General features: G+C 46.4%; 1 protein-coding gene across 4 annotated transcripts in view; it reads left to right on the plus strand.

The window, feature by feature from the left end:
* Positions 1-8,517: 8,517 nt before the first annotated feature.
* SBF2 (SET binding factor 2) overlaps positions 8,518-17,850 on the plus strand; it is a 245,472-nt gene continuing 236,139 nt past the window's right edge. For all 4 annotated transcript variants that reach the window (XM_077287271.1, XM_077287272.1, XM_077287274.1 and 1 more), the window contains exon 1: positions 8,518-8,679. In XM_077287271.1, the coding sequence (XP_077143386.1) occupies positions 8,625-8,679 (55 nt within the window). In that variant the 5' untranslated portion in view covers positions 8,518-8,624. The remainder of the gene's footprint in view (positions 8,680-17,850) is intronic.

Consider the following 17,850-nt stretch of genomic DNA (forward strand, 5'->3'; position numbering starts at 1 on the left):
TCGGATGCACTTTCAGTTGAAGTGTTTTGTGGTGCAGAGACCCATTGGGTCTGTGCGCAGGAGTACCCACTGCCGGCCAATCAGAGGACAGCAGCTGACGTCAGAATGCATGTAAGCGGGGGCGCATGGCAGTGACGTCATGCGCTCAAACGCTGAGGTCAGTTGCCAGCAGCAGGGGAGTGGAGGTAAGGTGTGTATAATTGTTTGTTATTTATATGTATTAAACAACAGCTGAGAACAGGGGACATATTTACCCGGATGGGGGATATATACCGGAATGTGGTCTAGGAATGGGACATATACCAGGATGGGGGATTTATACTATGTGTACCAAGATAAGGGACAAATATATATATATATATATATATATATATATATATATATATATATATACCTGGAAGGGGTCAACGGGTCAACACCAAGTGGAACATATACCAGGATTGGGTATATATACAGGATGGGGATATATGTGCCAGGAAGGGGCCCAGGATAAGGGGCATATATACACCCGGATGGGGCCCAGGATAAGGGACATATACCAGGATGGGGTGTAACGCCGGTGTGTTTGTGCCTTGTTTCCCAGCGTTACTCTGCATGTCTGTGCTCTTATTCTTTGCTCCTTTCCCCCTAATCAGCTGGGATACTCTTGACTGTTACCTGTATGGATGCTGCTCATCTGCGTACCCGTACATGTGTTGTAGAGTCTTTGCTCCGCTGCATGACCATCCGCGTGTGCGGTCCCTGGCTGCCGCTGAGGAAGCTATCCGTAGGTTGCGAGGTTCTCTGCAGCTGGTGAATGACTTTCCACATGTGCCCAGGTTTGCAGCCGCTGCCCTAGGCCTCAGTTCCTGTGCTGGCTATGCTGTACTGGTTTCTGTCTGTGCTTAGGGCGCACGCAGCCACACCTTCCCCACTTTTATTAGGGGCAGTGTGTGCGCTTGAATTGCTGTCCCCAGCCTATTGCTGAGAGGCAGCTCTTATTTAAAGTTCCTCTGCCCTGTTGGGTGTGGCCAGAGCTTCTTATTAGGTTTCTGAACCTAGCTGTGTATGTTTGGTCCTCCATGTTGCTTCTGGTCTGCCCCGTCTTCAGCTCCTGTTCTGCCTGCTATCAGTTTTAAGAAAGCTGATGTCTTTGACCCTGGTCCTGTCTATGTGTTGGCACCAAAGTCCTTGCCTTGAATGTGGATTCCTGCTGTTTGATATTCCTGAACTCCTTCTGTGTCTTGAACCATGTACCCAGTGACTGTGAGTTTCTTTTATCCTGTGTCTTGGAAATGAAACCTGTGTTTGTCTTTTGAAGATGGAGTCTGGTGTTCCTGCTGAGTGTCTGCTAAGCTGTGCTCAGACTACTATGCCGTTCTAGCTCTGTCCAGCTCCGGTCCGATGCTGCAGTGCTTGCACCATACCGCTTGAGTTCCTTTTCTAGGTTGTCTGTTCTCCAGAGCCTGACGTTTGCTGCCTGGAGCCTGACGATTGCTACGTGGAGCCTGACTACCTCTGGCTGGTGCCCGATGACAGTTGTCTGGTGCTTGAAGTCTTCCCTGATGTTCTGTCGGTGTCTCTGATGTCCTGACTTTTCCTGCCTGGAGCCATGTCTGTTGTCTGGAGTCAAGATGTCCTGCCTTTGTCCTAGATGTCCAGCCTGTGTCCAGATATCCAGTCCGTGGTCCAGCCGGTGTTTCAGTCGGTCCCACTCATGTTCCTGGAAGGGCTCCTCCATGTTTCTGGGAGTCTCCAGTCTACTCGTGTTCCTGAGGAGTTTCCAGTCTAGTTTCCCGGTGACAGCTCTGCCTGTGTGTCCTGGATCTGACCAGCTGACGTCTTGAGCTGCCATGTTCATGTTCCTGGACCTGTGCTGTCCGTGTCTTGCCTGTGTCCCGTTGTCCGGCCTTTTCCCTGAGGTTCATCCCGTGATGACGTCTGTCTAAGGGCGGTGGCCGATGTTTTCCTGCTGTGCCTGTGCTACACCTGAGAGAGGTTCTCCTGATATGGCCGTGCCAGGGGACCCTGGACTGCATCAACCTGTGATCAGCAGAGAAACCTTGGCTGCACTCAGATTGGATGGTAGTGTTGCGGCACACGGGTGGACTGCTACTGCAAAAGCTGCATAAGGTGCATGAGGCTATGTTAACACAGGTTTTTATTCAGGAGCTTGTTTTTTTTTTGTACGGATCTGCTCCAAAATCTTCCTTAAAATAAGTTTCTTGAATACTCGGAAAATTCTTCCCATTCACTCCTATGAGAAATCCACGTTGCTGTTTGAGTTTTTTTCTTCTTTTCCTAAAAAGGTTTGTAAAAGTGACTGGGGTAAAAAAAAAAGTGCATGTCACTTCTTTGAACCAGTTCCTGAAGATTTCCTCTCCAAAGTAGACTCTGCCCAATCAAATGGCTGCATAAGAAAAAATGTCACAACGTTGACTACTGGCATGTTGTTGCATGGAAATACCAGCGAGTTTCATCAGTGATGAAAAATAAAAATAATTTTAAAGCGTTTCCTGTTCATACCAATGTTAAACAGAATGACGCTACTGCGTTACTGACGTCATCGCTGGTGAGACATGATCGGGGCGCTCCATAGGTCGCTGAACGTCGTGTGATCTTGATGAATTACGATGGAGCTGTATTAAATTGGTGGACGAGGTGAGGGGGGTGTCTTTAAAAATAAACCATTTTTTTCTGCGTGGGTGTTTTTATTATTGATTACTGGGTTAGTAAGGGGGCGTTTGATAGACGTCTCACCATTACTAACCCCTGAGCTTGATGCCAGCTGACATTACACAGCTGATATCAACCCCAGAAACCATTACCCTGATTGCCACCGCACCAGGTCAATCAGGAAGAGCAGAGGCAAATCCCCAGAATTGGCACGTAATGGATGCGCCAATTCTAGAGCGGTGGTGGGCTGGTATGTTTAGGCTTTGAAGGGCCATATATCCATGGACCTTCCCAGCATATTAATATTAGCTCACAGCTGTCTGCTTTGCCTTTGCTGGTTTTCAAAAATGGGGGGGACCCGACGTAATTTTTTTAGGGGCCATTCCCCCATTTTTTATAACCAGCAATGGCAAAACTGACAGCTGTAATCTGATATTCATAGGCTTGGAAGTTCCATGGTTATTGTGCCTTTCCCAGACAAATAATATCAGTTCAGAGCTGTCTGTTTTCCCTTAGCTGGTTATTAAAATAAGGAGGGACCTCACACCATTGTTTTTTAAATTATGTATTTATTGAATAGGTTAGATAAAGCTAAACACTCTTCAGTGGAACATGAAAGGCACTAAAGCGTGCAAGTTTATTATATTAGGGGGCTTGTGAAATTAAATGTCTACATGACATCTCTATCTATTCTATTCTGATGGTTCGGGCTGTGAATTTTTTGTACTCAGCTGATGAAATGTCGGATTTCCTATGAGTTGTGTGTGTAAAAATTGGATGCCAGAAGCATGGTCCATGTGCCGTGCAATTTTTTTCTCGCACCCATTGAATTGCATTGGCAAATGCGATCCGAATCTCGCTTCCAATTGCAGCATGCTGAGATTTTTTTCCTTAGTCTGTTCCAAGCTGAGAAAGAAATTTGCAGATGAGCACTGACTCATTTAATAACATTGGTCAGAGTGCAATGAGATATTTTTTCCCGCTCTTTCTAGCAGTAGCTCCATATCTCTGAGATTGTAGGGGTATCACCTGTGTACAGGTCAATCATAGATTTTTACTTTTGCTTGGCTATTCCAAAACTTTGATCTTTTTCAGGCACACACATTCTTTTGGTCATTTGGATGATGCTTAGGGCTATTGTTGTGCCGAAAGTGAAATTCCTCTTCATCTTCGGGTTTTCAGGAGTGGACTGAAGTTTTTGTTGCAAAATTGACTGATATTTGGAACAGTTCATAATTCTCTCCACCTTGACTAAAGCTTTAGTATCAGCTGCTGAAAAACAGCCCAAAGCATAATGTTTCCTCCACCATGACTCATTGTGCTTATGGTGATCTTTTGGTGATGCACAACGTTGGCTTTGTGCCAAACATACCTTTTGGAATTTTGGCTAAAAAGTCTCACCAGACCATAACGCATTTTACCATATGCTTTTGGAAGACTTGATGTAGGTTTTACATAGCTGTTTTGCCTTGTAAGAAAAGGCCTCCATATGGGGTTAATCAGAATCCCAGCTGTGTACTGACTACCATATAACATGAGTATAAATGTGATTGGTTATTTATGAATACTACCACATCCCCACTATATATTGCACAGTGCAGAATTATATGCATATATTGCACAGTACAGGACTATACTGTATGTATATATTACACAGTGCAGGACTATATGTACACTGCGCAAAAAATAAATGGAACACTTAAACAACAGAATATAACTCCAAGTAAATCAAACTTCTGTGAAATCAAACTGTCCACTTAGGAAGCAACACTGATTGAAAATCAATTTCACATGCTGTTGTGTAAATGGAATAGGCAACAGATGGAAATTATTCGCAATTATCAAACAGCCTCAATAAAGGAGTGGTTCTCCGGTGGGGACCACAGACCACATCTCAGTACCAATGCTTTCTGGCTGATGTTTTGGTCACTTTTGAATGTTGGTTGTGCTTTCACACTTGTGGTAGCATGAGACGGACTCAATAACCCACACAAGTGGCTCAGGTAGTGCAGCTCATCCAGGATGGCACATCAATGCGAGCTGTGGCAAGAAGGTTTGCTGTGTCTGTCAGCGTAGTGTCCAGAGGCTGGAGGCGCTACCAGAAGACAGGCCAGTACACCAAGAGACGTGGAGGGGGCTGTAGGAGAGTAACAACCCAGCAGCAGAACCGCTACCTCAGCCTTTATGCAAGGAGGAACAAGAGGAGCACTGCCAGAGCCCTGCAAAATGACCTCCAGCAGGCCACAAATGTGCATGTGTCCGCACAAACGGTTAGAAACCGACTCCATGAGGATGGTATGAGTGCTCGACGTCCACAGATGGCGGTTGTGCTCACAACACCATGCAGGATGCTTCGCATTTGCCACAGAACACCAGGATTTGCAAATTCGCCACTGGTGCCCTGTGCTCTTCACAGATGAAAGCAGGTTCATACTGAGCACATGTGACAGACGTGACAGAGTCTGGAGACGCCGTGGAGAGCGATCTGCTGCCTGCAACATCCTTCAGCATGACCGGTATGGCAGTGGGTCAGTAATGGTGTGGGGTGGCATTTCTATGGAGGGCCACACAGCCCTCCATGTGCTCGCCAGAGGTAGCCTGACTGCCATTAGGTACCGAGATGAGATCCTCAGACCCCTTGTGAGACCATATGCTGGTGCGGTTGGCCCTGGGTGTCTCCTAATGCAGAACAATGGCAGACCTCATGTGGCTGGAGTGTGTCAGCAGTTCCTGCAAGATGAAGGCATTGAAGCTATGGACTGGCCCCCAGACCTGAATCCGATTGAGCACATCTGGGACATCATGTCTCGCACCATCCACCAACGTCACGTTGCACCACAGACTGTCCAGGAGTTGGCAGATGCTTTATTCTAGGTCTGGGAGGAGATCCCTCAGGAGACCATCCGCTGTCTCATCAGGAGCATGCCCAGGCGTTGTACAGTAGGGAGGTCATACAGGCACGTGGAGGCCACACACAATACTAAGCATCTTTTCCTTGTCTTGAAGCATGTCCACTGAAGTTCGATCAGCCTGTAATTTGATTTTCCACTTTGATTTTGAGGATCATTCCAAATCCAGACCTACATGGGATATCCATTTTGATTTACATTGATAATTGTTATGTTTTATTGTTCTGAACACATTCCACTATGCAATGAATAAAAATTTGCAACTGAAATATTTCAATCAGAGATATGTAGGATGTGGGATTTTAGTGTTCCCTTTATTTTTGTGAGCAGTCTATATATTGCACAGTGCAGGGCTATATGTGTCTATTGCACAGTGCAGGGCTATATGTATATATTGCACAGTGCAGGGCCATATGTATATATTGCACAGTGCAGGGCCATATGTATATATTGCACAGTGCAGGACTATATGTATATATTACACAATGCAGGGCTATATCTACATATTACACAGTGCAGGACTATATGTATATATGACACAGTGCGGGGCTATATGTATATATTACACAGTGCAGGGCCATATGTATGTATTGCACAGTGCAGGACTATATGTATATATTACACAGTGCAGGACTATATGTAAATATTGCACACTGCAAGACTATATGTATATATTACACAGTGCAGAACTATATGTATATATTACACAGTGCAGGGCTATATGTGTCTATTGCACAGTGCAGGGCTATATGTATATATTGCACAGTGCAGGGCTATATGTATATATTGCACAGTGCAGGGCTATATGTATATATTGCACAGTGCAGGGCCATATGTATATATTGCACAGTGCAGGACTATATGTATATATTACACAATGCAGGGCTATATGTACATATTACACAGTGCAGGACTATATGTATATATGACACAGTGCAGGACTATATGTATATATTACACAGCGCAGGGCTATATGTATATATTACACAGTGCAGGGCTATATGCATATATTGCACAGGGCAGGACTATATGTATATTTTACACAGCGCAGGACTATATGTATATATTACACAGTGCAGGGCTATATGTATATATTACACAGTGCAGGACTATATGTATATATTACACAGTGCAGGACTATATGTATATATTGCACAGTGCAGGACTATATGTATATATTACACAGTGCAGGGCTATATGTATATATTACACAGTGCAGGACTATATGTATATATTACACAGTGCAGGACTATATGTATATATTGCACAGTGCAGGACTATATGTGTCTATTGCACAGTGCAGGACTATATGTATATATTACACAGTGCAGGACTATATGTATAATTACAGTGCAGGGCTATATGTATATATTACACAGTGCAGGACTATATGTATATATTGCACAGTGCAGGACTATATGTATATATTACACAGTGCAGGGCTATATGTATATATTACACAGTGCAGGGCTATATGTATATATTACACAGTGCAGGGCTATATGTATATATTACACAGTGCAGGACTATATGTATATATTACACAGTGCAGGGCTATATGTATATATTACACAGTGCAGGACTATATGTATATATTACACAGTGCAGGACTATATGTATATTTTACACAGTGCAGGGCTATATGTATATATTACACAGTGCAGGGCTATATGTATATATTGCACAGTGCAGGGCTATATGTATATATTACACAGTGCAGGGCTATATGTATATATTGCACAGTGCAGGGCTATATGTATATATTACACAGTGCAGGACTATATGTATATATTACACAGTGCAGGGCTATATGTATATATTACACAGTGCAGGGCTATATGTATAATTACTGTGCAGGACTATATGTATATATTACACAGTGCAGGACTATATGTATATATTGCACAGTGCAGGGCTATATGTATATATTACACAGTGCAGGGCTATATGTATATATTACACAGTGCAGGGCTATATGTATATACTAGATGGTGGCCCGATTCTAACGCATCGGGTATTCTAGAATATGCATGTCCACGTAGTATATTGCCCAGCAACGTAGTATATTGTGGCCCGATTCTAAAGCATCGGGTATTCTAGAATATGCTTGTCCCCGTAGTATGTGATTCGCGGCAGACTGTGCCCGTCGCTGATTGGTCGAGGCAACCTTTATGACATCATCGTCGCCATGGCAACCATTATGACATCTACGTCGATACTGTGCCCGTCGCTGATTGGTCGAGGCCTGGCGGCCTCGACCAATCAGAGACGCGGGATTTCCATTATGACATCATAGTCGCCATGCTGTGCCCGTCTCTGATTGGTCGAGGCCGTCCCGTACGTCCCGTACGGCGTCCCCATAGTATACCTTTATGACATCATCGTCGCCTTGGCAACCATTATGACATCTACGTCGATACTGTGCCCGTTGCTGATTGGTCAAGGCCTGGCGGCCTCGACCAATCAGAGACACGGGATTTCCAGGACAGACAGACAGACAGACAGACAGACAGACGGAAAAACCCTTAGACAATTATATATATAGATTACACAGTGCAAGACTATATGTATATATTGCACAGTGCAGGACTATATGTATATATTGCACAGTGCAGGACTATATGTATATATTAAACTGTGCAGGACTATATGTATATATTACACAGTGCAGGACTATATGTATATATTAAACCTGTGCAGGACTATATGTATATATTACACAGTGCAGGACTATATGTATATATTACACAGTGCAGGACTATATGTATATATTACACAGTGGGGGACTATACATGTATATCGCACAGGGCTACACATATAACGCACATATATCGCACATATAACGCACGCACTCTCACGCCGAACACAGTCTACTCAGTGTCAGTATATCCCGCCCCCTTCGGTTCTCCCCCAGTAGATTCCCCACACGCATGCTCAGTAGTTTCGGATCTCTCCACGCCTGCGCAGTGGTCAGTAGGGTACTGTGCCCCTCAAACATGGCCGAGCTGCAACGGCCAAGATGCTGAGATTTTCCGTGGGAAGGGAGGATTGCTGGCAGCCATGGCGAGGCTGGCTGACTACTTCATAGTGGTGGGATACGACCATGAGAAGACAGGTATGTGAGGCCTCACGATGCCGCTGCTTCTGCTGGACTGGCTGTGTGACGTGATGGGGATGCTGCTCCTGCCTGGGATCCCCCCCCCCCCCCCGATATATGTGGGATCATCCCCCCCGTGCATCTTATTACGGTTGGCATAAACTATATGTTCAGTTTTGGGGGGAGCCTCAGTTGTTATCCTTGTTCAGCCACTACCCCAGTGTTTTGTAAATTGGGAATGTCTCCCTCCCCTCATGTCACATCCTGAGTGACGCAGGGGGATGTCCTCTCCAGCACAGGGCTCTGAGGGCTGCAGCACGGCTGTCAGATGGTAGGCACCACGGAGGGGATGTCCCTAATGTCATCCACTGTGGGGGATAAAGAGGGTTGCAGTTTGCGCTCACTGAGCCAAGGTGTGTAGGAGATGCGCTCACTGAGCCAAGGTGTGTAGGAGATGCGCTCACTGAGCCAAGGTGTGTAGGAGATGCGCTCACTGAGCCAAGGTGTGTAGGAGATGTGCCCACTGAGCCAAGGAGTACAGGAGGTGCGCTGTCTAAGCGTCAGCGTACAGGAGATGCCCTGTCTGAGCGTCGGCGTTCAGGAGGTGCGCCCACTGAGCCAAGGTGTGTAGGAGATGCGCCCACTGAGCGTCGGTGTGCAGGAGGTGCGCCCACTGATCGTCGGCATGCAGAAGGTGCGCCCACTGAGCATCGGCGTGCAGGAGATGCGCCCACTGAGTGTCGACGTGCAGGAGGTGTTCCCACTGAGCCAAGGTGTGCAGGAGATGCACCCACTGAGCCAAGGTGTGTAGGAGATGCGCTCACTGACCAAGGTGTGTAGGAGATGCGCTCACTGAGCCAAGGTGTGCAGGAGATGCGCCCACTGAGCCAAGGAGTGCAGGAGGTGCGCTGTCTGAGCGTCAGCGTACAGGAGATGTGCTGTCTGAGCGTCGGCGTTCAGGAGGTGCGCCCACTGAGCATCGGCGTGCAGGAGATGCGCCCACTGAGCGTCGGCATGCAGGAGGTGCGCCGTCTAAGCGTCGAAGTGCAGGAGGTGTGCCCAGTGAGCCAAGGTGTGCAGGAGATGCGCCCACTGAGCCAAGGCGTGTAGGAGATGCGCTCACTGAGCCAAGGAGTGCAGGAGATGCGCCGTCTGAGCGTCAGCGTTCAGGAGGTGCGCCCACTGAGCCAAGGTGTGTAGGAGAAGCGCTCACTGAGAGTCGGTGTGCGGGAGGTGCACCCACTGATCGTCGGCGTGCAGGAGATGCGCCCACTGAGCCACCAGGCAGTTGAGGTGTCTACACCTACTGAGCCATGGGGGGCAGTGGACTTACCCACCCTGTTGCGGGGTTCCTAAAATGTACTCGCTTGCTTTGATGATCGCTGTGTGGTGTCCCCTGTGGGATTGTTGTGCCAACACATCCAGATCCCAGAGCTTCCCCTCCCCTGTATGATTGTATGGAGGGCTTCCAGTGTACAGTGTTTGTCTGTGTTGTATGGAGGTCCTTGGGCTCTTATATCTTACTTTGATGGGTGCATATTGGGTGGCGGCGCTCCCTGCCCTCGGCGGCGCACCCTGCCCTCGGCGGCGCTCCCTGCACTCCGCATCCCCCACAGCGTTGTCCACATTGGGCAGCAGAGCCCTCTTGTCTGTTCGTCATTTCCCTCAGATGCAGCAGCGCCTCCATCACTGACAGTGTCGTCATATTCTCCATAGTGATCTCTGCCACTGGCAAAGGCTGGGTTCCTGGTTCATTGCCCAAATGTCTGCAGCTCTGCAGTGGGAACTTTCCACTCAGTCTATGAAGTGACTGAAGATTTCTTAGATATGCCCCGCGTATTAGTAAATCAGAACTTTGTCGACAGCTCGGGCATCGTGCATCTTTTGTTAAGGCCATTTCTGCAGAAATAACAACATGAATTGCAGCCATTCTGGTCACTGTGGGTAAAAATCCTGTCTTCCAGCATAATCCCAGTATATGACGAGACGTCCCGCAGCCTCTGGTGGTGAAATCTTCCATTAGGTCATTTTTTTCAGTCTTATTCCGGGTCAGTTTGGCGGCCGGCCCTGACGTGGGTCATCACTGTGACTTCACATGCATCTCCGTCCTCCTCTGTTGCAGCTGGCCCATGGTCTGCAACTATTCCCCCTTATACCTGTGTTTTTCCTTCTGGCCCATTACTGTTTTTCTCCATATTGATTTTAATATGGAGAGTTATTAAAATACAAAGTCTATTACAAAGTTGCAGAACTTTTCGTTCCAAGGGTTTTTCCAATGTCGTTCTTTCATGGCAGAGCTGTAAATAATGCCACCCAGCTCCGGTCACTGGACATGGGGCCACGGAAAAAACTGAGCGCATCTACACTACACTCTTTCTGCTACTGCATTAGGCTCAGCTGTTGCATGAAGCAAGTGCCATGTTACTGTCCGGTGTACCGACAGCTCTGACTGGTTACTGTCTATTGGAGTCTATGGTGATCTGAATTCACCTTCTCTCATCAGAGGCTCAGACTGCTGCAACATCTGTGTGTGGATCCGGCCTAGACCATGGACCAAAGCTCTGCAGCCTGAGCCTCTGACGAGCTTTCAGGACTAAGATTTTAGACTCCAGCAGACTATGCAGCCGACCAGTGACGGTCATAGCAGGGAGCAGAGTTATAAAGCAGTCGCTACTGGTGAGAATAAGGAGAGATGATGTAATTCACATGGCGTCAGTAATATACATGGGGATGCGATATCATGGTTGTCATAGAGATATCACGTATTAAGTTTTTTGGCATGTTGTGAAGTGACAGCTGCGACCTCGAGCTGCACCCACAGCTACGTGCTGTAGGCGTCCGGCCGCAGCAGTAGCCGCGAGCTATTGGCGTCAGGCCACAGCGGTAGACTGAAAGCTGTAGGCGTCTGGTGGCAGCGGTAGCCGCGAGCTGTTGGCATCTGGCCGCAGTGGTAGCCGCGAGCTGTTGGCGTCCGGCCGCAGCGATAGACTGAAAGCTGTAGGCGTCCGGCCGCTGCGGTAGACTGAAAGCTGTAGGCGTCCGGCCGCAGCGGTAGACTGAAAGCTGTAGGCGTCCGGCCGCAGCGGTAGCCTGAAAGCTGTAAGCGTCCGGCCGCAGTGGTAAACTGGAAGCTGTAGGCGTCCGGCCGCAGCGGTAGACTGAAAGCTGTAGGCGTCCGGCCGCAGCGGTAGACTGAAAGCTGTAAGCGTCCGGCCGCAGTGGTAAACTGGAAGCTGTAGGCGTCCGGCCGCAGCGGTAGACTGAAAGCTGTAGGTGTCCGGCCGCAGCGGTAGACTGAAAGGTGTAGGAGTCCGGCTGCATCGGTAGACTGAAAGCTCTAGGCATCCGGCCGCAGCCGCGAGCTGTAGTCATCCAGCCACAGCGGTAGACTGAAAGCTGTAGGCGTCCCGCCGCAGCAATAGACTGAAAGCTGTAGGCGTCCGGCCGCAGCATCGAGCTGTAGGTGTCCGGCCGCAGTGATATTGCTGAGGCCAGACGCCTATAGCTTTCAGTCGAAGCTATAGGCGTCTGGCCTCAGCGATAGACTGAAAGCTGTAGGCCTTGGTAGTAAGTTGCCGTTGTCCATTGTAAGCTTCAATGCAGCACAGAACCTGCGGACAGGTGTGGCACTGCAGTTATGGTTTCCTAATTCTGGAAACCCTATTAAGTTCATTTATAGAGCACTGTAGTTGGCCTTTATCCTTTTTTTCCCCATTTTTAGAAATCTCAGTTTCCTTTAGATCTTTCGGAAATCTCGTGATGCAGAGAAAAAGCAGAAGTTTTTTTGTGACCACATAGAAGTTTCCTCTTCTTACGAGGGGAACTGACCGTAAACTGTGACCTGTAATAAAAAATGTTTGTGTGCTAAATTCATACAGGGCACACCGAAATCCATTATTATTTTATGGACAATTCCTCTAAATTTTCGTTAATTTCTATGATGAGCTGTAAATCTGGTGCCTGATTTCACTCTAGAATAAAGGGAACTAAAACTGATTATGTATTTAAAGGGAACCTGTCACCCCGTTTTTTCCGTATGAGATAAAAATACCGTTAAATAGGGCCTGAGCTGTGCATTACAATAGTGTATTTTGTGGACCCCGATTCCCTACCTATGCTGCCGAAATACGTTACCAAAGTAGCCGTTTTCGCCTGTCAATCAGGCTGGTCTGGTCAGATGGGCGTGGTGTCTTCCCCCAGATCTTGCTTATTTTTCCGTTGGTGGCGTAGTGGTTTGCGCATGCCCAAGTCCAGAATCCACTGCACAGGGGAGGGAAAAGAGCGCGATCTGCGCTATTCCCCTGGTGATCGGTGGGGGCGGCCATCTTCCTGTGGCCGCGCGTGCGCAGATGGAGCGCTCTGCTGCCCGGGGCTTCAGGAAAATGGCCGCGGGATGCCGCGCGTGCGCAGATGGAGATCGCGGCGGACATTTTCCTGAAGCCGAGATGCGAACTCTGCTTCAGGAAAATGGCTGCCGCGATCTCCATCTGCGCACGCGCGGCATTCCGCTGCCATTTTCCTGAAGCCCCGGGCAGCAGAGCGCTCCATCTGCACACGCGCAGCCACAGGAAGATGGCCGCCCCCACCGATCACCAGGGGAATAGCGCAGGTCGCGCTCTTTTCCCTCCCCTGTGCAGTGGATTCTGGACTTGGGCATGCGCAAACCACTACGCCACCAACGGAAAAATAAGCAAGATCTGGGGGAAGACACCACGCCCATCTGACCAGACCAGCCTGATTGACAGGCGAAAACGGCTACTTTGGTAAGGTATTTCGGCAGCATAGGTGGGAAAAACGGGGTGACAGGTTCCCTTTAAAGGGGTTGTCTCAAGTTCTGAAATGTTTCTAAGTGATTGTAAGGGCAACACTCAATTTTGATTTACTTATTTTGAAAAATCCTCTCAGTTCTCGAGAATGGAAAGATTACATTTGTTAATTCTATTGTTACTGCTTGTTGCCAAGGTTACCGGCCACCTCTGCAGTCTAAGGTTGATCTCCAAGATGATGAGAAAAGCGCTTGAAAGCTGTTTGCTATAAATCTTACAAGTGCAGCGCTGAAGCTGTACAGATTTTTGGATTTTTCCAGCTCCAGTCTCACTGAAGCCTTCATTTTTTGGGAGCGTTGTACCCCTGGCAAGCAGGAAGCTGGGGGGCCGAGGAGCGGCATGCTTCTGAAGAAAGATTACTTTTATCAACAAATATATCAAGTTTCTGACTCTTATTTTTTTTTTAAGACTCCTGCCATTCACCCTGGCCGCTGGATATCGGCGTCTGGGCTAAATCTTGACTGATCACCACCAATTCTTGCCTAATCCGTGCTTGAAGCTAATCACAACTTCTTTTTTTGTTTGTCCACCTGTTTTTTTTTTTTAGTATTTTTTTTATGTAAACAATTACAGGAAAAGCTAACACTGCCAATTTAGTAACAATATCCGAGCGATGAAAATCGAACACAAAATAAAATGAAAAGGTATAACAAAAACAGAAGGAAGATCCACTTATATCCAGTAAGAGAAAGGAATGGGATTGGGATCTGGGGGGAGTTTCGTAGCCATAGACCCAAAATTGAAACTTTTTGTTCACCGAGCAACTTGGTTATTACTTTTGCCTTGTGACATGTTCTCCATCATATAGCTGAATCTTCTTTAGGAGACCGTCCTGGCACTTGTGGGACTCATGTGTGCCCTGAAACTTTCTTCACAGCAATTGAAACTTTCTTTGATGATCCAATAAATGGTTGATTTAGAGGCAATGCTCCTGCTGGTAAAGCCCTTTTGATTTACTGCAATGACGAATGCACGGGTTTCCTTGACCATAAGCATTTTAGCAGAAGAAGACATTGATTTCAAGCCTCAGCCCCCTTGTAAAGCAACCGGTCTACTTTTCTAATCCAATGAACATGATTATCAGCTGCCTTGTTCTCGTTAACACTTTCTCCTGATCTAAAGAGAAGGTAATTGAAATGATGTAAGCAGGTCATTTTGTGGCAGTTCTGAAATTCGGTAGAAATTATTATTTTTTTTTTATGGCAAGAGATTTTTTTTACAATTCATCTCATCACTCTTCATAACAATCTAGAGGTAATGCAAATTATCATTATAAAAGAGGTCTCCAGCCAGCTTCTGAGCAGCACTTACAAGATCCACAGGAAAGAATTTGGAAGTGCAGCTCTCCTTTTCTAGGAGACCGACCACTTCTGATAGGCTGCAGAAGTGGTTGGTAACCTAAACAACAAGCCAAACACAAAATTTTATGTCTCTCATCTTGAATGGAAACGGTTTTTTTTAATAACAAGGAAATTGCAACGTTTTTGCAAGCAATTGACAAGAGTAACCACTTATCACGTTAATTTTGGGTCAGGAGACTCGGGCAATGAAAGTTGGATGTGTGAAACGGATAAAAGATCGTTTAAACGATTTATTTTGGGTTTCCTGAGCGTTTTCTACCTTATTAAATATGATTTTTATAGACCTTTTTCTATAACTACAGTATCTAGTAAAATCCAGAATATTTGTTAATCTGACCCATTATCTTATCATGGGGGTCACATTAAAGGAATTTTTCAAGATAAATCTTCAGCTTTCTGCAATAAGTAAATGTATTATAATTAAAGAGAACCTGTCACCATAAAGACAGTGTGGAGTTTCTTGGTATAAATGCCTCCGTTCTCCTTAATCCGATGATATTTTTTGTTTGTTCACGCCTCTCCATTCCTTAGCTATGATCCCTTTCTTCCCTGTATGAAAAGCAAGTCTCCTTGGCCAAGTGGGTGTGGTATTGAAAGCCACGCCCATTGGGCTAACAAGACTAGATTTATACATAGGGAAGAATGGCCCATAACTCAGGAATGGAGAGGCGCAGGAACAAAAGAAAAATGGCGCCGGATTAAGGAGAATGGCAGCATTTACACCAAGTAAAAACAATGACATATGTATGGTAAGTGACCGGGCTCTTTAAATGACATGATTTGTCAGTCCAGTGATATTTCAGGTCCTCCTTTCCATACACAGGGGGAGGATGAATTGAGTAGAGCACATATCTTTCCTGACCTGATAGTTTGCTACAATGTATCAGAGCAGAAAGCATAATCTAGATTTGATACAATTGTTAGTAGACTGATTATTCCGTCCATATGGGAGGATTGATTCCTTCTTCCCCGATGGGTTTGGTGTCTGTTCATGTTTTACCTCCTTCCACCCATTCAAACTCCTGATTTATATGTATTGAGGCCTCGTCTGAATGACATTTAGACCGGACTGAACAAAAGACGTCCAGTGTCCAAAAGCCCCCCCCAACCACCGCCACCCACCCGCTGCATTCTCCTCGGCTGCCGCCATCGGATTCCTGCGTCATTTCTTTGTGCTGATGTGGATTGCCGTTATCTGTCGAGAGATCAGCCAGCACGTTACCGTCAGAGCATGATGGGAGTTGTAGTCTCGTGCTGACCGTATAGCCGGGCCCTAGTGCATGCCTCATACAGGATTTCCTGAAGAGATGGAAAACATTTCCGCCTCCAGTTCAGTAGAAATAAGTAATTAAAAAATATCAGGAAAACAAGAGGGGTTCCTATTGTAGTTTTCCTCCCTTGATCTGGGAACATTCACTTTTATTTTACCCTTTTTCTGCTTGTGCCCCAGTTTTTCCCACATCGAGGAGGTGCAATACTGTGTGTGCACCCGTCGGTAGGATTTCTGATCTTCTCCTGCATGCAGCCATGGGACTTGAACATATTTTTCGAGCACGCCGAAGACACTCACAGGGCTGTGGAGTCGGTAAGCCAAACATCTGACTCCTCAATTTCCATGGCTCCGACTCTCCAACTCCGACTCCACAGCCCTGGACACTCAGCACCCGAGCACTCCGATAACACCTTATCCCAGCACGTTCACTAATAACGAATACCAAATGTAAGGTGCTGACACTGTGCCTAGAGACTTTTAGGCTATGTGCACATAGTGTTATTGGAGCAAAAAAACGCTCCAAATCCTCTTCAGAAACTCAAAACGTCTCAAAAACTTGGAGATTTTTCACCATTTTTGCTGCAGAACTGACTCTGTGCACATACTCTCAAAGAACTAAGGATAAAAAGAGGGTTCATGCAGTTTAAAGAAAGTCATTGGTGGGTTGTAGACAAGCTGTAAGACTGGGGCTGCAAGGAGACTTTGGCTATGACACAAGTTGCACTATGCTGCAGTGTAGCAGCGGCACACCGCTAACTTTGGCTGTGCAAGTACAGTACAGACCAAAAGTTTGGACACTCCTTCTCATTTAAAGATTTTTCTGTATTTTCATGACTATGAAAATTGTAAATTCACACTGAAGGTATCAAAACTATGAATGAACACATGTGGAATTATATACTTAACAAAAAAGTGTGAAACAACTGAAAATATTTCTTATATTCTAGGTTCTTCACAGTAGCCACCTTTTGCTTTGATGACTGCTTTGCACACTCTTGGCATTCTCTTGATAAGCTTCAAGAGGTAGTCACTGGAAATGGCTTTCACTTCACAGGTGTGCCCTGTCACGTTTAATAAGTGGGATTTCTTGCCTTATAAATGGGGTTGGGACCATCAGTTGTGTTGAGCAGAAGTCTGGTGGATACACAGCTGATAGTCCTACTGAATAGACTGTTGTATTATGGCAAGAAAAAAGCAGCTAAGTAAAGAAAAACGAGTGGCCATCATTACTTTAAGAAATGAAGGTCAGTCAGTCCGAAAAATTGGGAAAACTTTGAAAGTGTCCCCAAGTGCAGTTGCAAAAACCATCAAGCGCTACAAAGAAACTGGCTCACATGAGGACCGCCCCAGGAAAGGAAGACCAAGAGTCACCTCTGCTTCTGAGGATAAGTTTATCCGAGTCACCAGCCTCAGAAATCGCAGGTTAACAGCAGCTCAGATAAGAGACCAGGTCAATGCCACACAGAGTTCTAGCAGCAGACACATCTCTACAACAACTGTTAATAGGAGACTTTGTGCAGCAGGCCTTCATGGTAAAATAGCTGCTAGGAATCCACTGCTAAGGACAGGCAACAAGCAGAAGAGACTTGTTTGGGCTAAAGAACACAAGGAATGAACAATAGACCAGTGGAAATCTGTGCTTTGGTCTGATGAGTCCAAATTTGAGATCTTTGGTTCCAACCACCGTGTCTTTGTGCGACGCAGAAAAGGTGAACGGATGGACTCTACA

Source organism: Ranitomeya variabilis, chromosome 2, assembly GCF_051348905.1.
Source record: "Ranitomeya variabilis isolate aRanVar5 chromosome 2, aRanVar5.hap1, whole genome shotgun sequence".
In the NCBI taxonomy this organism is placed as follows: Eukaryota; Metazoa; Chordata; class Amphibia; order Anura; family Dendrobatidae; genus Ranitomeya; species Ranitomeya variabilis.